The 26,513-nt window shown below is 38.6% G+C and overlaps 4 protein-coding genes across 4 annotated transcripts; all 4 read right to left on the bottom strand.

The window, feature by feature from the left end:
* Nucleotides 1–226: 226 nt before the first annotated feature.
* Nucleotides 227–1,953, bottom strand: LOC306740456 (arrestin domain-containing protein 3-like; the record flags this gene model as incomplete). The annotated part of the gene is made up of 6 exons (XM_079222612.1): nt 227–349; nt 626–882; nt 975–1,062; nt 1,232–1,403; nt 1,511–1,571; nt 1,695–1,953. The coding sequence occupies 6 exons, from the start codon at nt 1,951–1,953 to the stop codon at nt 227–229; spliced, it is 960 nt and encodes a 319-aa protein (XP_079078738.1).
* Nucleotides 1,954–2,642: 689 nt separating this feature from the next.
* LOC306740646 (uncharacterized protein) lies at nt 2,643–11,652 on the bottom strand (the record flags this gene model as incomplete). Its single annotated transcript, XM_079222875.1, has 13 exons — nt 2,643–3,478; nt 3,999–4,255; nt 5,646–5,742; nt 5,842–5,989; nt 6,077–6,137; nt 6,229–6,624; nt 7,924–8,197; nt 8,530–8,786; nt 8,894–8,990; nt 9,460–9,610; nt 9,841–9,901; nt 10,697–10,738; nt 11,391–11,652. The coding sequence occupies 13 exons, from the start codon at nt 11,650–11,652 to the stop codon at nt 3,224–3,226; spliced, it is 2,358 nt and encodes a 785-aa protein (XP_079079001.1). The 3' UTR covers nt 2,643–3,223.
* Nucleotides 11,653–12,672: 1,020 nt separating this feature from the next.
* Nucleotides 12,673–15,092, bottom strand: LOC306740644 (arrestin domain-containing protein 3-like; the record flags this gene model as incomplete). Its single annotated transcript, XM_079222873.1, has 6 exons — nt 12,673–12,798; nt 12,899–13,155; nt 13,896–13,992; nt 14,108–14,258; nt 14,457–14,517; nt 15,062–15,092. The coding sequence occupies 6 exons, from the start codon at nt 15,090–15,092 to the stop codon at nt 12,673–12,675; spliced, it is 723 nt and encodes a 240-aa protein (XP_079078999.1).
* Nucleotides 15,093–17,909: 2,817 nt separating this feature from the next.
* On the bottom strand, nt 17,910–20,325 carry LOC306740643 (arrestin domain-containing protein 3-like; the record flags this gene model as incomplete). Its single annotated transcript, XM_079222872.1, has 6 exons — nt 17,910–18,008; nt 18,162–18,448; nt 18,544–18,646; nt 19,412–19,559; nt 19,898–19,964; nt 20,058–20,325. The coding sequence occupies 6 exons, from the start codon at nt 20,323–20,325 to the stop codon at nt 17,910–17,912; spliced, it is 972 nt and encodes a 323-aa protein (XP_079078998.1).
* Between the last annotated feature and the right edge of the window lie 6,188 nt (nt 20,326–26,513).

Here is a 26,513-nt window from a genome sequence, read left to right as displayed (position 1 = left end):
AGGATCAGAGTACTTGGTTTTAAGTCCAAACACTCAAATGAATCAACTATTACTAGTCGGCTACTTCGTGACACACATCTCCATCTAGTGTACAAGAGAGCCAATGTGATAGTTTTGAACTGAATTTAAAAGCATATTAAACACTTATTCTGTGTTGTTATTTTGAGTCCTGTTGCTCCTTGTCATGAAACATGCAAACAACTGGCTTTTGATCTGTTGAATATTTTTAACTTAGAAGGTTTCGAAACCAGATGGATCGCTTTGGTTTTTGTTGATGTGGTTTTGTCGAGCCCAGCAGAATGACCAGAGGAAGTTTGATCTCTGCGTCTCTTGGACCATCAAGACGGACCTGCAACCAAAGAAAGAAAACTTACATTACTGTTCTGTACTTTATACACTGATCATTCTGCAGCACGACTGCTTTGCTCTGGTTCTCAGAGAGCAGGTTGTGAACGCATGAGAACAGGACTGAACAGGTCGGGCTGTAATACGACTCTTTGTTCAACATGTAACCATCATTAGTGTGCAGGCAAGCCATGAGGGCTGCCCCCTTTAACCACTCTTCCCTCTTTCTCTCCGCCCGCCGTTCCCCGTCCCCCATGGCACTATATAGGCGTATTAATACCTTGAGTCTGTACTCAAGCTTCATCATGCAGCAGTTGAAGAAGGTTGGGTGGAGTTGTGGAGGGATACTTAGAACTTTGGTTGTGGACAGGCTGGTCTCTGCTGCAATGGGGTCACCTGTCCCAAAGAGGGTTTCATTTGTGTGTACAATCCTCTTTGACTGAGCAGCAAAGGTCTGCTTTTCACACAGATAGAATGTGGGTGTTACTGTGCGTGCAGAGTCATTGAGTACCTCCGCAGAGACTCCCATTGCTTCACCTATTTATATTTAGGAAGAAAATAACACCATTAAGGTTTTTGTCAAGACCATTCAGAAAAAACTACATATTTTTTTACTGAAATCTGTTTACCTTGCTTTACTCCCAGTTTTTCGGAGGTAACGTTCATAACAACCTTTGCAGAGCCAGAAAATGAAATCCTGGTTGCATATTGTTGTTCCTACCAAATAGAAAAGTGTGCCGTCAAGAAGCCAAATCTTTAAATACCAGTTTGAGCTGACATTAGCTCCATGGATGAATATTATAACATTAGCATGTAATTATGAACCTGAACACATATGTGGGAAAAGAAAACCGGATTCAAGTACAAAGGCAAATCTATTCCATACCTTTAGTCCGATGATTATCATTTCTGATTTGGAGGCAAAGGGGAACTCAGACTTGGTCAGAAAAGGGAATTCAGTCTTGGTTTTGTGGACAAGCCAGATCGACTGAGTCAGCTGTGCTTGCAAACTATATGTTATTTTGCCCCATTTCCCTTCGTAAGATGAAGGCATATCTCTGAAAGCAAATATTCCCAATACATAATGAAGATTATTTTATTTCACCAGCTGGTAGGTAAATGTGTTTATTATAAATATCCTAATAAATATATGTTCCACACTCACGTATTTGGAATCACAAAGGTGAATGGATACACGTTTCTCCCAGAGCGGATGATTTCTGAACCTTATGAAAAGAAATATTGTTGTTAAATGCACATTCATCAATTTGCTTAGAGACATATAAATAATCATTCTATTCAAAAGCTTTATGCTCTCTTTTTTTGGCAGACAGTGTGACAATACTGACCATCTCCTTTGTTTTTATCCTGAATAAAAATATGCTCAAAATAAAAGTATTTCCTCTTGTCCCGGTGCGTCCTTGTGGCTTGTCCTTCTTGTATGTGCCATGTGACTTTAGCTTTTCCTTTGGCTTTGACCAAAAAACACTGCACTTTGGTTCCCCCGCTGGTCTCCACTGTCACCCTGCCAGAGAGCATGTCACCGGGAGAGAAGGTGCCCTGTTCATTCACCTTGTTGTAATCCACCGAGAGATGCTTTACAGTCATGATGAGTCGACATCAAATACCCTTTCCAAAAGTAATGGAGTGAAAACTGAACGATCCTCCTTTTGTGCTAAATAATTCCTCTACATTTAGCAGAAGCAGGTTTGACTACGGTTGTATTGAAGTGGGGCCTGTCGTCAATGAGCAAGGATCAGGCAAGGTTGACTCATGTCCTGTAGCAGTGGATTTCTCCAAGAGCTGTATCTGTGCCACACCATGTGATCAAGGGCTGCAGGTGTCACTTTCACACAGGTAACTCTAGCCGGCAGCTTTGCAAGCTAAATTAGGCCAAATAAATTGAGAGATTGGACCAAAGAAACATCTAGAACAACTTGGTGTCAAAGTAAAAAGAAATTGCATCTGCAAACAGATTCAAAGTCAGTACACGTTCCTCAACCTTTCTATTGACATAAGAGAAAGCTGTTTACCTTAAACTTGCTATCGCTTGATGATGGAGCCGTTCAAGATGGAGGGCAGTTGTTTTCCAGTGATGGCAATCTGCATAGTCACACTCTGTTTGCTGCGGGACGCCGCAGGCTCAATCTTCCCTTTTAAAATTGAATTTGTGCAAAATATTGGCATATATAGAGTTGAAAGTAGTAATACAATTACATTTCCCTGTGGGTTTATACACACGGATGAATAAAATTGTGAGTTGAAACGCAAGATACAGTTTAGGGATATTTACTGGTCAAATGCAAATATATACAGTACAGGTAGCCACCCCACTTTTGTATTAATTGATTAAGAAAATATAGTAGCAACTAACTATTTGAGAAAATGATGGGATGTATAATTTTAGGAAACATCTCCAATACATATATGTATGTACAGTGCAACATGTACAGTGTTACTATACATTTAGTCAACATTAAGTATGTTCAACAACTGATGAAAATGTAGTTGATATACACATGACACTGACATTATAAAAAGGACATCAATTCACAATTAAATTAAAAATTGAAAATGTTGGCACCAATATGACTGAAAATATATTAAAATATATATATATATGATCACTATTGTTACAATCAGCCGTGTTATCACAAAAGAAGAAACACATTTTTTCTAAAGCATCTTAAGTTACACAGCTGCAAATATTACAAGCAAACATGAGCAAGGTAAAACACAACATAATCACCAAACAAACTGTTGGCACTTGAGTTGCACTGTGGGTAATAGATGCCAGATTTTGAGAAAAAAGAAAGAGGGACAGTTGATCTTAAATCTAACGATGTTAAATGAATGCACAGCCATATCTGTGGTGTATTTACAGTCCATTTGCATAGTTGCTAGGCGGGTACATTGCATGTGCTCCATAGGGAGGCGGGGGGTCCGCAGCTTGGGGAGCTGGTTGTGGTTGAGGCGTCGTGCTCCAGGGGACTTTGTCCTGGTCCCCAAATGGTTCAAATCCAAAAGCAGCAGCAGCAGGTGGTTGTGTTCTAGCAGGGACCTTAAAGGAAGGTAGGATGACTATAGGGAGCTTGATCTCTGGATTCGCAGCATATTTGACATCTAGATGGATCTGTGAAAAACATTGCTGATGTTATATTGTTGGATTTTTATGTCACCAGAATATCGTAGGGTATTACATACTGTGTGCATAACGGACTCTTTTGGCAAACACTATGAATGATGAATGAGGGATAGGGTAAACGTCTCCAAATGTTGATGTTGATCTGTTTTTTGTTGGATTACATAATTGGAAACTTTTTGTGTTAATATGGTTTAGTCATCGGATCTTTCTTTGGTTTCTTACAGTATTGTTTTGTTTTGTTTACTATGGGTTTCTGTCTGGTGTTTGTGGAATTTATTAGGTGCTCTGCCTTTTTACAAGTTTCTTTTAGTATTTTCTTGGTCATTTTACAAACAGTCAGTGAATAAAAATGGCCCATTTGTCATTTTGTATATTTAATATCATGGCATAAGTTCCTTTGTTGATAATGTATTATAATCAATATGTAATCTGGATGGCTGAAGGGCTCAGAAAGAGGAAACGCAGGATTACCTTCCACAGCTTTTGACTACAATATAATGAAGTTTACCTTCAGCCTGTACTCCTGCTTGAGGATGGAGCAGTTCAAGATGGAGGGAGGTAGTTCGCTGGGGATGGTGATCACCTTGGTCACAGTCTCTTTCCCAGAAGATGCAATAGACTCAATCTTCTCCTTAAGGATCTCATTTGTCCAAACTTTCCTGCGACCCTGGGCGAAGAAACTCTTCTTCTCATACAGTATGAATTTGGGCTTCACTGAACGGGTTGAGTGGTTGCTGACTTCCACTGTGACTTGGAGAGCCTCGCCTGTAAAGTGGAGCAAAGAAAGACGGTCAATTTGTAGTTCCAATTAGGATAATGTACTGTATACGCCCATGCAGTGAGTTTCTATATTAAAGACAATAGGTTGTCCACATGCCAACCAAACAGAAACATGTGCTATGCTGTTACTGAAGACATTATTAAACAGAAACTCAATCAATGAAGAGCATTCGTTGTGAAACTTCTATTCGTCCGACAGGATATTTAAGCAAAAGCTCACTACAGGCCATTGTATGTTGTGATTATATCAGTTTGCTTTACGTCGGGCTGAACAACGTTAGTATTCATACAATCACGATATATTACAAACAGAAGTAAACTATTTCATCTATTCATATTAATTTGTTTGGTGGAAGTGTGTTGCTTGGCGTGGCAAGGATGTTGCACCACAGTTTCAACCAAAATATCGGCCAATATTAGCTTATTGTACGTATCAGTATCAGTGTGTTTGTCGCCAATTAGTAACAAGAACTTGTAGGTCAATAATTTCAAACAGTGTTTGTCTAAAGAGGTTTGTTTATGGGATTTGTTTATAATTATGTTTATCGGCCTCCCAAATAACAATATTGTATCAAGGGCAAAAGGTTTTGACCGCTTTGACGGTAATGTTGGACAAGGGTAATTGTTAGGCATCTAGGAAGCCTATCCATGTCCTAATTGAAAGACAATAAATCATCTTACTTGATGCAACTTGTCGTGGATCACTAAAAGAGGACAAAGGAACACTGTTGATCGAGGCACATCATATAGGACCGGGCTCCTTTAACAACAGTCAAAACCTTTTGCCCTTTCCGGGGTCCAACACCTGCCATCAATCATGACTCTGATTGATTATATAGCCACTCCCAGAACACAGCACAGCGCCACCCGGTGTACACATTTAGGAACAATGTTGATCTCATTTGGCTCCTACAGGGTCCATAGGGACTAGTCACGACCAAAGTTTGGGAAAGTCACAATTGTCCCCTCCAATACGGAAAAAATACCTTGCACAATATATTTGAACACGTATTTGTATTATTATCTATAGTATGTTCGTGAGAGAGCAGCACAGGTAGATGGGATTTTGTTTTGAAGTATTGCACTGCTGCAGCCTCAATGAATGAGCCTCTCTTCTGCCAGCATCAAGTCATTCTCATGACCAAGCAAACAGGTTGACACGTCATTCACTTCCTGACAGTTTAGGGAGGAGTGAATTGTTACCAAACAAGAGTTTGTAACTCATGCTTCCTTGATGAAGCATGTAGGTAATGGAAAACATTCTTCAGTCAACAAATACCTGCTTTTCCAAGCAACCATGGGAGATGTGTGTCGGGTTACTGAACAAGAAAAGGCTTGTGGATCTCAATTCATCAGGTGATGGATTCATTATTACCTTGCTTGTATCCCATCCGCTGGGTGTGAACATCCATTGAAATGTTTCCAGAGCCAAAAACTTTGACAGATTTATCCTTACACCCATGCTGAGGATCCTATGACAACAGACCCCACCTCAGATCAGAACAGTCTCTTCTGCTTGGACAATATTCATCATTAAATTGTTGCAGTTGAGAAGAAGAAGAATTTCTTACCATAAGTCCGGGAATATCCGTGTCTGCTTTGGACACAAATGTAAATTGTGTCTTTGCCTTCTTTGTCAGCTTCATTGATTGTTTAAGCTCTGCCTTCAATTTATGAACAATGATGCCAACGTGGGATTGGAAGGATGATGGGATTTTCCTGGGAAGTACACATATAGAAAATGTAAATGACCTGAGAAAGAAATAAAACGTCTGCTTAAAAGAAGATGAAGTAAAGAACTGGCACCTGTCAGGAATCTTGAAGGAAAAAGGAAATACGTGTCTTCCTTTACCAACGACCTCAGTGCCTGGAACATAATATGTATTATAAGGCCTAAACAGTATGATAATAATTAATCGTTGTCTAAAATTAATAATTGCATTATTTTGACACTTTACCGTCTTGTCTTGCCTCTCTCAAGATATGATGTTTGACATCGTAATATTTCTCGTTGGACCAGTACACACGATGACTATTTTGTCCGTAATATTCACTCCATCTGACCCGAGCTTCTCCTTTTGCTGTAAAAACAAGCGACTGGATTCTGGTTTCCTTAGAAGCCTCTACGATGATTCTCCCATTCACGGTATCTCCATTTGTGAAGGTGTTTTTGCTGTTGATGGCATCATATTCAATTGAGAAGTTCTTGATGGTCATTTTCCACAAAAGAAATACGAAGCAGAAAATCAAAATCTCCAAAAGGAAAGTCGAGGCTTGTAAACCCAGAGCAGCTGCTCCACGCGATTTATATCTGATCTGAGGCATGCACATCTTGTTAAACCGGTTTTTCTCTGCTGCGTCCACAGGTGAGACACACACACATGCGCACACAGTGACTGGGAACCTTCAGCTATGCAAACTCACCAGTTTATCAAAAATAATAAACACTGGCTTGATAGTCAGAGCAATCAATAAGATAAAATAAAATAATCCTTTATTAGTCCCTCAGTGGGGAAATTACAGGATTACAGCAGCATTGCTCACAAGTGAATAAAAGAATAATAAAATAGAAACAAGTAATATAAATAAATATAAATAAGCAGTAAAACAGTAGAATATTAATATATAGACTGAATAGAAAAGTATATATAAAAAAGTACTTTCACGTATTGCACGTAATATTGCACCACGTGAATGCTAAAGTGACCAAGTTCAGTTCAAGTGTTCGATTGTCAAAGTGGTCTACACTGCTTACACTGCTGTGGAGAATAAGCATGCTTTCTTGATAACCACTTAAGTGGGTGGAGAGTGATACCTGTATTTTTGGCTTGAGTTTATAACTCACGTGCTACGCCTTCTCAACGTATCACATGACATATTTTCCATTCACATCAAACTAATTTCCATTACATAACACACTTGCTATTGATATAATGGGATTTAAGTCCTAAGGAAATTACAGTTGAATGACCTGGAATATTCAGTGGATCAATGGGAATCGTAGACATGACTAAAAGAAAGTAGTTTCACAAACTATATTGTGGTTCATGATAATCCACAAACCTCAACATTTGGATACATTTTGCATAGGTAGTGTATCTCACAGACATTTCTGAAATGAAGCAATGCTGCTGTTTTGTTTTTTTAAATGTCATTTTTAATATTTTGGGCACCACAAATAGACTCCCAGTTGTTTTATTGTATTTGGGTGGCAGCATTAGTTCATTTGACACCGACAAGGCTTTAAGGGAATCGCTTTCTTTGATTTGTCTCATGTTCATTTTTCTAAAATCATTGTAAACACAAGTAGAAACTTTCCGTTACATTCATGTATTGCGTAATAATCACATCAGTCAACTTGTGGAAAGCAAATGGTTGTTGCGTGGCAATATGGATGTGATAGTGGCGGATTCTACCAAACGGGTTCCCTCAGACCACAACGTTTTGAAAGGAAAATGTCACATGAAGAAAAAAGATGCCCTCCAACACAAGATGATACATAATAGTCTTTTTGAATGTTGTTAGAGCAGCGAATATAGTATCATAACAAAATGCAACGCTAATGAATGAATAAACTAAAGTACACTGTAACTTGCATTTCTCTCCCTTTATTTCATGCTCATAAAATGTCAAAGTATTTTCATAGTCCCGTCACTGATATTTATTGCCAGAATTCTGCAGAGGCCGGTACATTCCACATGCTCCATAGGGAGGTGGGGGATCCAAAGGTAAGGATGCTGCTGCTGCTGGTGGTGGTTGTGGTGTTAAAATGCCCCAGGCTGGTGGGTTCGTGCTCCCAAATGGTTCCAATCCAAAGCCAGAAGCAGCAGGTGGTGGGGCCAGCACAGCAGGAACCTGAGGGGCCGGCAGGATAACTAGGGGAAATTTGATCTCTGGGTCGGAGGCATATTTGACATCGAGGTAGACCTGTGGAAAATATGGTTGATGTCACATAGATGTATTTATTTTTGTTTGATCACCAGAATAATCATAATGTATTTTGTGCATTCACGATTCTTTACATCCTGTGTGCATGAAAACATTCTTCAATTTAAAAATCGCCAGCTCTGTAAAACAGAGTTTCTCCACAAAGAATCACAGAAAAGTACCACGTTAAACTTTGTGTTTACCAGAGATGTGTTCATAGGTTTTAAAAAGCCTTAAAAAATTAATAATTAACTAAATAAATCTTTGAAGGAGACCAAAATGACAAGACCTCCATTTACAAGACAGCAAGTAGAGTGTGACATTGGCTTTACCCTGAGTCTGTACTCCGCTTTGATGATACTGCAGTTGAAAATGGAGGGCGCCACATCAAGGGGGATGGGGATGACTCTTGTGAACTTTTCATGAGCAGATGGAGGGATGGGCTCTCCCACCTCTTTAAGGAGGTCTTTAGTACAGACCTTTCTCCTCCCGTTTGCTAAGAAGCTGTGCTTTCTGTACACACAGTACTTGGGCTTGATGTTGCGAGATGAGTCGTTCTGAATGGCGGCCACAACTTTTAATCCCTCTCCTAAAAAACAGGCCACAAATGTCAAAACAATCATTGGCATGACACTTTTATCGTTGAGCGAGTAAACTGACGCGGTAAAGTGTCAATATCACTTTATGGGCTGTTACCTGGGAAGAATCCTGTTTTTTCAAGATCCACATCCATGGCTACCGTTCCCGAGTTGAACACCTTCATTTTCTTATCCTTAGACTCGTGCTGCGGTGTCTGAAAGAGGACACCATTTATTAATACGCTTAAACAACAACCGAGAGAGAGACTGAGACAGAACACACTTAACCCATTATCTTTTATTCTGGGGTCTCAAATGTCCACTTCCAGCGCCTGCCAGCCAGACAAAAGCTGTGCCAATTGAGCCGATTCAACAGGTGAACTATTAGATATCATCTCTGCCAGTGACACAAAAAACATCTACATTTCAGTTCATAGCCGAAGAATAATAATTCACCAGCAACACTGGCCGTGTATGTGTGCATTTTTAAAGCTTTGTTTATGCAGTGTGTGTTTCCTGAATGCAAAGAATCAGTCACATATATCCACAGCTGGAGGCAGTTGAGAATGAAGCACATGCTAAATGCGCCTTGCCAGTACTAAAGAAGGCTGGATTTGAGTCCTTCAACTGCTTTCACTAATGCATGCAGCGGGTTTGGAATGACAGGAATGAAGAAGCACATACCATGAGCTCAGGGTCACTGGTCAGGTCTTCCTTCGACACAAAGTTGAGCTTTGTTGAATCTTTAGTGGGAATCCTCATTGATCTGCTCAGCTTGGCTTTTAGCGAGTACACAATTTCACCAACAGAGCCGTGGAAGGAGGAGGGCATTGTTCTATAGCACAAGAGCAGAAAGCCAGAAAAACATGAGAAATGACTGGACATATGTTTAGGCATTGCACATACAAGACAGAAAAAAATACAACCTTTGAGTAAATGATTTAATTAAACCTTAAATAAACTAACATTGCAATACCTGAGGTTGATTTATTTAGATTTTCAGAATATTATTAGCAAGGAGCATATTTTCATCGTTCATAAAAAACTATAAGGATGATTACTTACTGGAAAGGGATCTGAAAGGTGAATGGGTAAACATGACATCCTGCGGCAACAACGCGGTTGTCTGAAAAGCAAAAAGAAATTGATAAATATAGCTGCAATTGCAGGTTCGGACCCTTTTTAAGGAAGCAGCTCAACTGACAAAATAAAAGCTGCCGTTTTGGGCTTTACAAAGATGAGCAAAATCACCATCGTCGGTTTTAAATCTGTCTAAAGAAAGATCAATCACACTCTTCCGTGACTAGGACCAGAGAACATTGTAAATGGACTGGAATTTAACAGTCTTCTCAGCACTCAACCCACTACATGCCAAACGCCATTCACACACGATAGCTATTGATACTGGAGGTGCCTCAGATTAAGTGGTTTGACAATATTTTCACAAATGTGGTTTAATATCATCATGAAACATATCCTGTTTGTTTTGCACTAACTGAAGTGGGTGATTTCATCACAATATGCAGGGAATATTTCAGTCACCCTTGTAGACATGTTCTGCATGGTTTGTGATGATTGGATGAAGGTTTTCTCCTTTTGTGATGAGCTATGCCTTTTTGAATAATCTAATCATATATAATGATGATAATGATGGTAGCAAACAGATAACTGGTTTAGAAGGATAACGTGTTTTTCAACAACAACAAAACAAATGGCGGAACATCTTGTGGGCGGACCTATTGAGTCAAATTGTGTTTTTCACTTTGGCGCAACCTAGTGGTCGATTTGTATTAACTTTCAAGAAGTGTTTCAGGTGTTCTTGTGGAAATATCCTGCCTGTTTTGTGGTGATTCGCTAAAAACTACAAAAGATATGGACAAGGTTTGGTTTGATCTTGCTGAAAGAACTGTGATATACTTACATGTATCTCCATGGTGTGTCAGTAGCGTTTGGTTGTCATCGCCTAAACAAAAAAAAAAGCACAATTAATTAACAGCAATAAACATGCCTTACCTGAGTTATGAAGTATTTGTTCTAAAGAAAAGCCCTTATTTTCTGACAGAATTTCGATAAACCAAAAGGAAGTTCCGTTTATGATCACATTACACAAATCAAAGCAAATACTCTCAACTGAGAAGCTGGAGACCGAAATCTTTTTGAACACATAAATAAATTAAACTACTAATGAATTATCAAGATTAACAGTATGATTAATTTCTTGTCTGACTGATTTGAAAATATGATCGTATTGCGTTTGCATTTTGCACAATTGGTGTCGAAATGAATCATCCGAAGCATGGGTGTTTAGTGTGTTTTCTTGTGTAATACAACAATGGAACACAGTGTACCTTTTTGTGCATTTCTGCACACATATCACCATTACTTGCATATCATCTTCCATATGTCGTACCATAGTTGACATGTCAGGATAAAGAAATATCTTAAACATGTTCAAGGAATAAAGTTCAAACCACAGAAGATGTTCAAAGAATAAAGTTCTAGCCGCAGAAGGGGGTCGGTCGGTCTCCATCAGTTTGGGAATGATCGCTTTCAGGTGAAGCTTCTGCAAAGCAGAATGCTATGGCATTATTCAACAGTTTAATTCACGTCCTTACCTTTGTGATCTTTGTCTGGAATGAAGAAATGTTTGATGCTGAAGTACTTGTCCTTGGAGTGGTAAATAACAGTAGTCTGGCCGTGCCTCTCGCTCCACAAGACCTCCGCCTTCCCTTTAAATTGAATCAGCAGGGCGTCCACTGAGCACTCTTTGGCCAAGTCCAGCGTGACCTCGCCAGACACGCAGTCGCCGCTGGTGAACGTGTTTTTCTCATTCACGGGGTTATAGGTGACTTTGAGGCTCTTGACTGTGGTCGGCATCGTGCGTGACAGACACGGAAACCCCCCGAAAGTAAAATGAAGGCGAAGTGCCAGCTGGAGTAAATTAAGACCAACTTCTTCCGCTTAGGGTGTGTCATAGTCCAGTCCAGAGGAGGGACCTGATCACACCGATGATCATCACAAGACTTTCAAGAGTGCAAACAACAACGTGGAGGGTTTCCTTTCTTCAATATTATTGAATATTTCGATTAGGCTGCTGGAGCACGTATTTGTCGTCTTATGCGTAACTCAAAAAGGCACGTACCGTGACATACGTGACTGACAATGTATGTGATGTTTTAAACATTTCTGTGGGAAAAAAAAACCCTGGCAGGTTTAAAACAAAGTTACATGTATGGACAAGTGTCAGGTATGCGTTCTGCACCAAGTTCTTCCATCATCCTTTTTGCTTTGTTGGAGGATTTGTTGTAGTTTTTAATTGCAATAATATATTCATATATAGGTTACACTTGTTTTGCTTGTACAGAAGGTGATATTAAGACGTGATCACAGCATTCATTTTAAGAGGATTTCTGGCTATATTCATGTCAGTGGGCATGGACCAATTATGAGAAAAACCCTTCAGGAAATGGAATCTAATGTAACTACAGATCAAAAATGGCCCAAATTAAAACATTGTGTTCACATTATAAGCTTTGTAATGGTAGGATTTATTGGACTGTAATGGAATAAAAGAGGTGAGGCGTTTGCTATAATTGTCAAAACCTAGATGTTCATTACCCCAATTCATCTTTCATGCATGCAGTGGTGGTGAGCGATTGAATTCCATATTTATGAATTAATTAGAAAGTTATCATAGTTTTCAAATGTATTGATCATGAAGGTCAACTAGTGTCAGACTGATAAAGGAAATTAAATATGCATTTTTTGCATATGTATTTATCGTTAATTCAAAAGAAGCAAACATCTATTCTGTATGACATAATTTCCAAATCATTATCCTAAATAAACAGACATGTACAATGACATCATTCTTGTTATTTGCCTGGATAGCAGGGTTTAAGCAAAAACGGAAAAGGTGTGAGCAGGCAGATGCTCCCCATCATTGGCCTCCAGTCGAGCGGGCAGGACGACTATGGGGAACTTGATCTCGGGGTCTGAAGCATACTTGACATCCAGATAGACCTGTGGTTGACAAAAAGCCATCACTTATCAAGAAAATAATGCAGCCTCGCATAAAGACCTATATATATGTTGAGACATGTTTGTATAGAGAGATACACACTCTGAGCCTGTACTCTGCTTTGATGATGTTGCAGTTTAAGATGGATGCACACGTGGTGGGAGGGATGGTGATGATCCTGGTGACAGTCTGGACTGCAGAAGGTGGGATGGCGTCGCCAACCTCTTTCAGGATGACTTTGGTTTGGAGTTTCCTCTTCCGCTTTGCAAAGTAACTGTACTTCTGATACAAACAGTACTTGGGTTTAATTTCACGGGATGATGAGTTCTGAAAACATGCCACCACCTTTATGCCTTCCCCTGTGAAACAGAGTCAAACTTAATACACAAGGGTTGCAATCTCAAAACGTGCTCTCATCTATATAATCATCCCTCTACTCTCTGGTTGACTCCTACCCACTTTGTCATGCTGTTTGCACCTGCATTAGTTTGTAGACACATGACAAAGTAAAGCCGATATATGGTCAGAGTGCTGTAACAGAATGAGCTTGCATTGTCTCTCAAATTGTTACCGTATACAACATTGTTTCTTATTCTGTTACTGCTTGCGTCTGTGGGTCTTTCCACAAATGCACCCAAATTATAAACCTGGCTTTTTAGAGATAATTATTTTAATTAGTTGTTATCATGCAGATTCATTGTTAATTAGTTGTTAACAAGCAGAATAATGACAAATGCTAAAATGTAGCTGTTCAGCAGAGGCAGTAAAGGGTCACATAGTCTGTTGCAACATTACATTTGCCAACATTGGCCACTCTATAGGCTCCTGGTCAAAACCTTGAGTGTTAGAGTGTTAAAATAGCTGTAAATGTAAAGCCTGCCAATTAATTTGTTTTGAAGGAGCAACCTCCAAACTAGAGAACCTATTTGGAGGATATCTCTGCCATTACTATCAGTAAATTCCTTGTTGTTGTCTTATCTTCAGACCAATAAACACATCTGAGTGAAGGGACTTTGAGCTACACATTGTTCAACTGTGAAGAGATGTTTTAGTTCATCTATAATCCAATCATTTTTGATCACACATGGTCTAAAATTACCTTGGTGGAAGCCTGTTCGGGCAATATTCACATCCATGCCAACTGTTCCCGATGTAAAGAGCTTCATTTTCTTATTTGTGATATTGTGCTGTGGAGTCTGACAGGAAAATAATAATTGCGTTGGTGGTGTTATTTCTCATTACTGCAGCAGTGTCCAACAGCCAACACAATGGAGGTGGACAATGAGAGTGTGTGTGCTGCGGGGTGGGTACCATCAACGATGGATCACTGTTTAGGTTTCCTTTGCCAAGGAGAGTGAACTTCGCCTTAGCTTTGGTGTCTACTCTCATCGCCCTGCTCAGATTGGCCTCCAGTGTGTACTGGATCTTTCCATATGAGCCTTTAAAGGAGGATGGCAGGTCTCTGCATGACGTGACAACACAATGTAAAAAAACAGACTGATGGGGTGACAGTAATGCCAGATTTAGATTGAGGAAATACATTATATCATGTCCAGTGGAAATGAAAGATTGCTTGTTTCTAATAATACATGTTAATGTTTTAAATCACTGGTAAAAACATTAAGATTGTTGAGGAGGCTTTTCTTTTAACATAACTCACTGTGCTGGGATCTGAAAGGTGAATGGAAAGACATGGGAGCCCTGGCCAACAACATTATTACCTGAAAGGCAATACATTACTTAATGGCTCCTGTCACAGATTACAAGGTTTGTTAATCATAACATAAATCAATAAATGGAGCTTTTAGACTATACTCTTGTCAGCGTGGTTGACCCCTTTGAATGGTAAATGAATTATTAATCACCCCGAATGATAACAGTAATCACTGTAAACGGGTCCAAAACTCACATGATTGCATGCATCATGTTGTTATATGTGTAAGTAACTCACATTTCCATTTGTTTAAATAGTATTTATTTAATGTCTTGTAAATCTTTAAATCTCATGTGTAAAAAAAGAGGATGCCATGGTGTGTTATGTTGTACATGCAAATACAGTTAATACAGAAAATACAAATAATTTATTTTTAAACAATGCTAATAGAAAATGATGAGACAGAAGCAATGTGACATATAAACACAAAAACGAATACTGTAACAATTTGTCGTAGCGTGGTCTTTTTAAAGAGTTCCAAATTAATCAAATATACATAGAATGGAATAATCTGATCGTACTAAATTATTTAGCAGAAGTAGCTCACTTACCTTGGCCCTCCTGAATGAGAAGTTGCTTCATACTGAAGTACTTTTCTTTGTTACGGTAAGTTACAATTACCCTTCCATACATTTCTGTCCATTTAACTTCTGCTTTTCCCTTCAGCTTTACGCTGAGAGAATCTATTTTTATTTTTTTTGACAGCTCAAGTGTAATTTGTCCTGAAATATTGTCACTACTGGTGAAAATATCACTTTCGTTTATGGGATTATATCCCACTGAAAAGCTCTTAACACTATTTGCCATTTTACATCCCGTGTGACTGCCAAGCAAGAGCTGTAAGCAGGCAAGGTGAGACAGTGAGACAGAGATTGTACATGTTGTGAGGTGTGTCTCTGGTTTTGGTAATAATTAAACCACAGTACTTCAATAAATAAACTTGCATACACTTGCATACTATGCAAATAAACTTGCATACACGTTATTCGTGGCTGCTAAACTAGGAATTATTTGGCTCTAGAATATAACCTGTTACTTTGGGGAAAGAATCATGTGTCTTGAATAAATCAATGTTAAATGACAGCATATGATGAACAAGTTCATTCTTACTGTAAGCGCTGACAGTGTATGCTAATTCAGACTCCTTTTGTGGGTGTGTCTAACACGTGTGAACCACATCATGAACAGGGATCATGTGAGCTAACCACAGTATGAGATCATGGAATCCAGGCAAAATGCATCAGTACACATGGCGTGGGTCTAAAAGCGTGAGGATAAACAGGTTTGAAAACAGCTTCATGTTAGCGAAAATCTATATTTTTTTAGAAGAATCACAAATCATCTCTAAATGTTTTAAAAATAGCGTTGTTTTATTTACATAGCACTTTCCAAAACCAAGGTTACAAAGTGAAGGTGAATACATAATACAAATATGTTTGACCATGTTGTGTCAGTGCCCGATTCACTGCGTATATGATCTATTATAGTGCAACAAATCATCTACTGTGAAAGCCTACATAGCCAGGTGGTATCAGGCTGTCCTGTAAACAACAGCAGGCTGTTGTTGTTGAGTCCCCTTTGACAACTGTGAATGATTTCCTCACTACATTTCATCACCTTTGTCAGTGATTTCTTTAACGCCTGCTATTGGCGTTGGTTAAAGTAATTATAAGAACAGCTATGCAAAATACATGGGGCAGTTGTAAGTATTTTGTGCAGAGCAACTAACGAGTAAGGCCTCAAATTGTAGTTGCTCCTCACACTGTAAGTCTGCATGGTACTGCACCCTACAGGAAACCAGATGCACTGCACCATATTTGTAATCAAGACACAGATGCAAAAGAGCAAAATAGTATGCAACAGGATGACCACGTTGACAAATACTTTAAAATATGTCTTGCAGAAAGACAATGAGTCTCTTTGCATTATCATATAATACACCCAAGACCTGATGGATCATTTAGTGACATCTGTCTTTGGGGGAGAGTTTGGAAACATTCACCTTTGATAATGATATCATTATCAAACTGACATATACCAGCTTTTTGGCACACAGATGGTTATGAGTCAAACCACACGCTGATGGAGCAACAATACATTGCACACATATGATTAATCTATCACTCATCACTTTGGATGCACTTGCAGCAAAAGAATATTGACAAACACATTTCATTACGCCGAAACAAGAGGCAGTGAGGTTGAAGTTCAGCAACAGCTGGAGCTGGTCATTATGCTCACCAACTACGGCTTTCAAGCTGTTGATTCATTCTGAATCGGAGCTCACTTCCAATACTGTAGATTAGTTTGATAGATTTTTTAAAAACACATTAAAAAAAGTAATTTTCACACAGTAGCAATATACAAGGAGCAGCCTGAGCGGATTTTAACCTACATTAGCCAGCCATCTAAAGTTAGTAATTATTAACATACTGGCTGAATAGCAAAGAGACGGCTTTCCTCCAGGAAATTAAGATGATTGTGTTCGCAATGACACATAATTAGGCTAAAAAGAGTGAATTTAGTTCACGCGATACTTACAGTCTTTTCTCTGCTGAAGGGAGCAGAAAGTAATTTGCTTCATGGTATTGAATCAGTTCAGCCGAGCATTCAGCTGCTTGCATGGAAGCTCTTTGACATCATCATCATCAACGAGCAAATGTACCATTACTTTGTCTTAACTTCTATCATAGTCAGATTATAGAGTAAAATATGTCTCTATAAAGTGTACTGAATGACAACAGTTAATATGTTAAAAGACATGGTAGAAATTGAGATGAAACAAGAAAAAAAATACTAAACTTAGAACTAACAATATTTAAAACAATATATTCCAAACAGTCATATTAGATTTTCAGGAGTATCCGGGACAATCTGTTGACATTTTTGGATTTGACTTCTCACACGGCAACATATTTTCCATTTAAACAAGAACAGGATAACATTATCTGAATGATAACAGTGAACATGTATATAATAAAGTATTTGGTATGGAACAAGTGGTAACAATATTCAAACTGTAACAGATGTTTTCCCCAATGCTTCAAACTACTCAATGATACGCTGAAACAGCATAGACTTCCTATGAATGCATAAATGTATCCATACTCAACGATGCCTAAACACAACCAACAAAGTCTGAACACTGAATGAAGGCAGTGTGACGCTACACAATCTTTAACTTTGAGTTACAGAACTGAAATTAACACTATCAAAGGTACAAGAATGAAATGCAACAGGGAAAGAGAGATGAATGCGGGTAGTGGTAAATATTAATAACACACAGAGACAAAACTTCTAAACAAGTCAGTAAACACACCTAGAATTTGTCTGTAGGAAGACGATAAATAGTATCAGTCAGTAAAATCATTGCACCTTCATGTAATATTAGATACAAACTCACAAATCAAGTGGCGGTTGAGCGAAAACAGCGGTGTCACAAAGAATGATGGGAACCAGCACTGTGAGGTTGTGTGATGCCCTCACGCAGAGGCTAACCTGCAGGAGACACAAGAAAAGAAGCATCAACAGACTTAATAGTTAACATCAGATGTATTTAAAGTAAAATGAAAATGAAAGCTCTCTGAACAACTGAGACAAAGCAGATAAAAAAAACAATTAAAGAATTATTTGAGCATCTTCTGGCTTCACCAGTCTGTCGTTGGCACCAACCTTAATGAAGTAATCCATCTTTATGATGCTGCAGTTAGAGATGGTGAGCGGTGCAGTTATGGGAATAGCGAGCAGGATCCTAGTGTGAATGCCAGAGGTGTGGGCTCTGATGGGTCGTCCGGTCACCGACGCCAAGTTTATGGAAATCATCTTCGTGTTGTTCCTGTTGATGGTGTGTAAAACCTGTTTCTGTTGCAGTACCACCTTTGGAGTCGCTGTTTGAGATGAAGTGTTACTAAACTCACAAACTATTTTCACAGTTTCACCTGGAGGGAGAACAGACAGTGTTATTGTCAGCGAATGTTTCAAGCTTCACGATCAGGATTATTTCACCATGCAGATGGATGGATGGAAACCGTACCCGGGATGAAGGCTTTCTTCTCTACACTAGCTGTCATGAAGATGTGACCGGAGGCACACCACAGGCAGCGCAGAGTCATGTTGTTGGAGCCTGAGAGAGGAGCCTGCAGAGAAACAACACAGTGATGCAGGTGCAGTGGAACATTTTGGAAATGGACATAAATGTATGTGAGGAATTGTACGATTGAATCGGTTTATTTCTTATCTCGTGAAACTCACGAATGTTACAGTACGGGGTCAAATAAGTCAACAGGAACAGCAGGAAATTATACGACAAGAGCGCTAAAGGACCTCAATCAAACTGCACCATTACAATGCCACTGATTCTATTTATACTGCATGTGTGATGTCTGTAAACAGATGTTTTGATATAGTTTTGACTGTTGGTACACGCTGCACCCATTAACTTCAATTCATCCAGACTTTTTTCTGTTTCTTTATTCTTCAAGGTCACACACACACACACACACACACACACACACACACACACACAGTGTGTCATTAATATGCAAATGGTTATTTTGTAGGTGACGTGAATACACATTACTGCATATTTTTACGAAAGTAAGATCTTAATGCAAGGCTTTTACTTGCACATTGTGTGGACTTTATACTTTTGTGTGGACTTTATACTTTTGTGTGGACTTTATACTTTTACTTAAGTAAATGATCTGAATACTTTTTCACCATTGGTTTTCCGACCATAATTATTGTTAGTTTGATGTTGTTCCTAATAATACCCTACAACAAGCTTGGAGCCAAGTAATATTTCAATAAATATAAGCTGTACATGATACACAGAGATTGGGAAGAACATGGGGGTTGATAAGGGCCCGGTGGCCCGTGGTGGGTTAACATGAATTACTTACCTGCAACTCTGGCTGGCAGGTATTGATGTGGTTGACAAAGTTCAACTCTGTCACAAAGTCCTTGGCCAAATGCCAGGGTCTGTGGATGCTCACTGTGAAGGTGTACAATATTTTTCCATAAACTCCACAGAAGGTGGATGGGAAGTCTCTGCATTGATTAAAAAAAAACAGAAATAGTGAGATACAGATATCACATGGCAACAATACACACAACATGTTGCAGAAATTAAGATAAAGAAATATTTCAGATATTATAGAGAACCACCTTAATTAAAGTAGCTAAAAACCTCAACGACTATATTGAAGAAAACAACATTGATGGTTATTGGGTTGCGTCTAAATAAAGGTTAACGTTTATGATGAAGACTGGCCATCAATGTGTCTTTATCTATATTACCATGTACCCCCCAAGAGCCTGTGTAACAGAAACAAGAACAACCATGTGGAAAGATGATACAATCCCATGTGGAAAGTGCTCAAACACACCCATGTGGCAGCTGACATGAAAATGGGTACACATGCCTGCCAGGCTGTAGATGCGTCCCACCAACAGCTGCAGGGGGAGAACAACTGAGTGACTTTATTGAACAATGACGTAATGTTTGCAATGCTGATATACATCCAAACAAGCTCGCTGAGCGCTTACCGCTGTTTTCTTGCACGATGACGCTCTTGAAGTTAAAGAAGTCCAGATTTGCAGAGTAGTGTTTCCGCCGATTTTTTTTCCCTCCACCACCGGTGGACCAGTGGACATTCGCCTTTCCTGTCAGTGCCATCGCTACTGACGTGATCTTCGTCTTATTTGTGAGGTCGAAGGAGATGTATCCCGTCATCAGGTCGCCAGCGGAGAAACTATTCTTCTCATTCAACGCGTTGATATTGAGGTTAAAGTTCGTTATCGTCGCCTGGAACATGTTTGAGCCCCGAGTTAAAAAAAGAAAAGAAAAGTAGCCTGAAGATAAGATAGACTGCGATAAAGTAGTCTAAATAGTTGCCCTACTGTAAAACGGATACATTTATTCGGGCACGCAATCATCAATAGAGAATTAAATGGTAAAAAAAAAACGTCAGACAGTTTACAACAACACATTGCGCTCAACAGATTGCGCATGCACACAACATGCTGGAGGACCCGCCCTGACTTTGGGCGGATCCACGGCTCCATGTCCAGGAACTGCGGGACGGCCTGAGAAGTGAATAGACCGTGAAATAATAATTACGACATCCTGATCTCGTAATTACGACATGTGTACAGGCGTCTTCTTCGATGGTTCCGTTGCCTTTGCTACTCCTGGGGGATCTAGGATTTTTAACAGGTGCCGCACAGTTATTTGAGTCACTGTAGCATCTCCGGCAGAATTATAGTCTGGAGTCTTTAAGTGATGGTTCGTAAAGGTTTATTGAAGTCACCGTAAGAACTATGAAGAAAAACGGAAATAGCAGTTGGTTAGCTTAAGCTCTGACACAGACAAAAAACGTAACAATCTAAAACAATATTTTCTCAAAAAATGAACTTGAACAGGTGCAAACCTTGTGCCCATATCAGCCAGGTGCTAAACTAATACATCCGTAACCTTTTTATCACTGTTTTCCGTTGTTATCGCAACTTTTCCTTTCTGCCCGTTTCTTACTAACAACTTCCGTTTTTTGTACCTTCAAAATAAGAGCGCAACCGGAAATGCACCGACTGCAGTAACAAAACGGACTAAAATAAAGGACAAAAAAAAAAAGAACAAACTATTACAATACTTTAAACTCTCAGAGGTCCGTTACAGTCACTACCAAACCAGATTGGATGCATTTCAAATGCATGAATTTGTATCGATGAAGCATCCCGTGTTGGTCCAACTGCTCCTGCAGAAACAGAGCGACATCCAGCACGTCAGACTGGGCTTTCCGCCTGAACAATCCTAACGCCTTGAGATGCCTGCGCAGTGTTAATACCATCCTCATTTTTTAGAAACATCAGTATTTCCCAGTGTCTCAAACCGAGAAGGTAACAATAGCAGATTAACTGCGATAGCGCCATAATTGCCACTAAGAGAGAATTTACAGACGTTTCCTTTTTCTTTTTCTTTTCTCGTAATTACGAGATCAGGATGTCGTAATTACAAGATCAGGATGTCGTAATTACGAGAAAAGATCTCGTAATTACGAGAAAAGATCTCGTAATTACGAGATCAGGATGTCGTAATTACGAGAAAAGGGGTCTATTTTTTTTTATCCAGTGAATGCAATGCGCTTCCGTACATTATAACCAAGTACATTTACTCAAGTGCTGTACCTAAGTATAATTTGATGTAGCCAATGTCTTATAAATTCCGGCTAATGATACATGGAACAAACATATATTATATGCATTATGATATGTTAAGTTAAGATAGCGGGAGAATTCATGAGTTAGCAGTATACAGTAATTTTAATTAGCTTCACCTTTACCAGCTGCAACATTAATCCAATAATCCTATTTCAATAATGTTATATACATTATTCTAAAATTGGCCATTCTGTTCGGCTGTCAACACCCTTAGCTCTGCAACACGGTGACAGCCCTCCATCACCACCACCACCAAACAACAGACACCTCCCATGTATATATATAATGTATATATCTGTTTATACTGTATATACTGTTTGTATTGTCTTCATCATATTATCCACCACATTGCACTGCACCTTAACTGATTCTTTTGTAGCTAAGGTGTCATTGTCACAGTACTTGTACTTATATTTACTTCATTCACCTGGTGCAATATACAATACGTGCAATACGTACTTTTTATGTACTTTTTATTTCATGTAGTATTCAGTCTGAATATTTAATATTCTTCTATACTGTTTTATTTTGTTTTATTACTGGTTTACTGTTTATTTATATTACTTGATTTATCTTCTATTTACTGAGCAATGCTGCTGTAATCCTGTAATTTCCCCACTGCAGGACTAATAAAGGATTATCATCGTATTTTATCTTATGTGCAATCAATGACAATACAATTGAATCTGAATTTAATGAGTAGGCTTATTTTTACTTTATAAATCTATAAACTGTACTTTATAGGCTATATTTCGATGCTATATTTTGATTATCTGTTGATCTTTTATTTTAGTTTGAATGCATGACTTTCACTCATAACAGTCTTTCACTGACCTAAAAGTTCCGAGTTGGCTACTCTTTCTCGGCTACAGACCATTTCTTCTACAATGTTTGACTATGCAAGTTGTCTGCTATCACACACTTCATAATAACAATTCCCTTTTTACTTTAATACATATATTATATTTAATATTTACACATGTAATTGTTTGATATATTTTAGTATGTTCAATATCAGTTCAGTTTCTTTTAGGGCTGTCCCCTGTTAGTCAATTAGTCAAGTAATCAGACGTTTTGGTCTCAGCCGACTCAGATTTCTTTCTGAGATTAGTCCTTATTTTTGCTTTTCATGCTGAATGATTTATTTCGAAGAAACTTGTGCGCACATGTGTCAAACACCAGATTTAAAGTGGCGCTTTGTGTGAATCTTTGTAGAGAAAGTCAGTTTTACAGATCTGTCGATTAAATCAACTAATCTATTAGTGGACAACATAGCAGGACCAGCTTTGAGATGATTTATAGAATTTTGTTTTTTATACAGATATTTTAAGTTGTTTTGGAGGCCAAGATCATGTAATCTGTCAAACAAACTAGTTACTCATTTTTAGTACGAGAATCTCTTTGCAAGTTTGTGTCTCTAGATGTTATTCTGACGACAAACTGTACTTACTGACAGACTGTCTGACCATAAGGGATCTGCTCTGCATACTATTCATCTGATGACATTAAAACATGATTTGTTTCTTGCATTCTTTCTTAATTTGTAATGAAAAGAAGAAGAAAGAAAGAAAGAATAATAACCCTGACGTTTTTGCCTGAGGATATGTGTTTCTAAATGTGTGAGTCATCAACACGTATTTAATTTTGAAAACTTTTTCATATCACAAACCATATGGTGTTCTGAATGGGATGTTGTTACCCAAAAACAAAATCATGATCTTTTGATGACAATTATGATGAGAAGACAGATTGTATAAAATGTGTAAAACAGGCCATTACAATCAAAATTGTTCAAATACTTAGCACATTTTCAGATTTTTAAAATTATGTTTTTCTTTTTAGTTTTTTTTTACTCAACTGGATGGTGTGGTTCTAAATGATGATGATACAATGTAGGTCTTTGAAATGAGAGTCCAGATGCTGGTGTAAACAGTAAACTCTCAAAGCACATCTGGAGGCTTTCTGAAACAGCCACTTCCAAATGTTGCTCAAAAGACGGAGCAGGATTCAGTGTAACCAGTGTTGCTGAATACAACACTGAAGACGTATCATCCAGATTGCTGTGCAGTATTATTGTGGTTTAAGAATGGAGAGTTAGGTGTGTTCACTTGAGTCACACACAACATTTATTATTTGTAGTATCTCTCTCCAAAATAATGCCCCTGTTGCTGTGGATAATCCACATGACATCCTGTCATGTATTTCCATTACAACTATTTATTTTGTAGAAACAATTTCAAAGTGTGAAAATGAAATAAGAGCTATCAGCATTCCTTGGTATGATTTTTGTAATTTGAGTGAACTGAGCCTGTAATTATTCAACCACTAGATGGCACTAAATACTTTATTCTAATGCTCATTATACTTCACATAGTATAAACCATGGCTGTAAAGACTTACTGACAAGACAACATAACGTGTCATTACAAACCCATCCATCATATTTCATCCAGATGCAGATCAATTATTTCAGAACTATGAGCATCACACTGGCATTTCAAACATAATGTTTTGTAATGCTTTAATAATAAGAGGTTTAACTGCGCTTTGATGGTTTATGGTACACAATACAGCCATAAAATGCTGATAAGGACCCATTAAAACTCACAGCAAAATGCATATAAAAACTTCTGGCAGAAGTTAACTTGACCACATATCTTTTCATACCTGCTTTCTAGCTTTATTTGAGAGGGGGATAGAACTGCAGCAGTTTCTTCTAAAGTATGAGGATTTTGAGGCACAATATATTGCACAATTGACTTCTCAGAGATAATGTTTGTACTGTTTCAGATATATAAAAGTCGTGCATTATAGACTTGGCAGCGCGGCTCTACTGTATGTTGAAACACAAAGTAGCTAAGAACTATCTCCATTCCACCAAAAGTATGCAACGTTGGCAAAACCTCCATGCCTTGTTTTATGGTTCATTTTCAATTTGCTAAGTGTTTATGTTTGGAACTTAGATCAAAATCTTGATGTAGCTCTTCAACTGCATTTTGAAACAGGAACAGCTCAAAAGCAGAGTTAGCTTCAATCAACAAACTTTAATCATCATCATCTGGTATTCAGTAACTGCCCATTACTCAAAGACTTAACATTGAGGCTTATAAACAGGGGAAATACTGTATACGTTGGATGCACACCCAGATAGTGGTATTCACATGAAATCAAAATTCCATCTGTATTTCTCTGATGTTGTAATGGATTACCTGTGACACTCCCAGACAGTTTATCTTATTTATAAACTGTTGCATAACATCATTGTATTAGTCACATCTATCGAAAAGGGCAGAGTAAAGAAACAATTGACAAATTTAAATAATAAACTGTGTGATAATAATCCTGTCGCCTTTATGCATGCGTGGCAAATTTTCAAACTAATAGCCCGATCTACGACTATAAATCTGCAGTGAGAACACTGACTGGTAATGTGTAGGGAGCATGGCTGTGTGAAAGGTTGCTTGCTGAAATTGCGAAAGTCTGATATTTAGTGTTTAGCACATTCTGCTTTCAGGTAAAAGAGTCTTAGCAACATGCTCTTTTGATGGGGATCTACATGTTGGACATTAACGTGTGTGGCACTCACACACACTCAACCATTTGTTACCAGCTTTGGCATCAGCTGTCTCTGATAAGGGCACCTATCAGGTTTAGTGGAGCTCACGGTGACTTGACTTTGCCTGCCAACTCGGTAAACCAACCACACGCAGTATGATGGCTGCACACACACACACACACACACACACACACACACACACACACACACACACACACACACACGTATATCTCTTCCTTCCAGGTCTTTATCTCATAGATATATCGCATCTCTTTGGTAATTAGATCATCCAGCTGACAGCTGTTGGTATTTTGATCAGTCGTGTCCAGTACTGGTGGAGTTGCATCTATAAGACAACTTTATTTGTGCTTGTCATTGTTCATTTCTAGTTCATTTCTTCTTCATGTTTTTTGCCTTTATCCCAAATATATCCAAACATATTTGGAAACATAATATTACCTCTTACTCTCTGATTCTCTATGACAGCTCTCATTAGCTTCCATAATGAGGCAGCTGATGTGTGCAACATGTGTCCCTTGTCATCAATGTTGTTGTATACCTGTCAATTATTCGTACGAGCTCAAACAGAGTCGTTTCTTGGAATTAATCACTCTTCAATGTTTGTGAAACAGTTTCTATTTTTACTATGTCACCTGGTTATAACACTATCGTTTGTTGTACAGGAGCAGCGTAAACATTTCAGCTAATCAGATCTAAATTCAAAGTGAAGTAAAAGAACCCAGAGGATAAGCCGCGTTATTGATCTGTAGTTTCTACACATCGCCTCTCTCCTCTAGTTAATCCACAGGGTCAGCTCTAATGACATTGAGGAGCTCCTCTGGCAGTCGGCACTGCAACCATTTGCAATTTAGATAGAGGGAAAAGAAAAGAGGAAGAGGAGGTGTATGAGCGGGACAAAGAGGGAAAGCGAAGGAGAAGGGAGATGGGAGGGCTGGAAAAAAAGACAGGGAAGAGGGGTAAAAGAGATGACATAGGAAAGAAAGACACCGAGAATAGAGGTGCACTGCAGGAAAATGCTTTTGGAAAGGGGAAGATAGAAAACAGAGTAAGTGTATTAAAATGACAGAAAAACTCTCCTGATTGGGTTATGTCATCTCACACAATAAATACTCACAATAAAAACTTTCGCTTAATCCATGGAATAGTTCGACACTTTGGAAATAATGTGTATTTGCTTTATTGCCAAGAGATTGATGAAAAGATTGAAC

The sequence above is a fragment of the Taurulus bubalis genome (assembly GCF_910589615.1).
Source record: "Taurulus bubalis genome assembly, chromosome: 8".
NCBI lineage: Eukaryota > Metazoa > Chordata > Actinopteri > Perciformes > Cottidae > Taurulus > Taurulus bubalis.
Note: the sequence above shows the minus strand (reverse complement) of the source record. Positions and strands in the feature narration are given on the sequence as shown.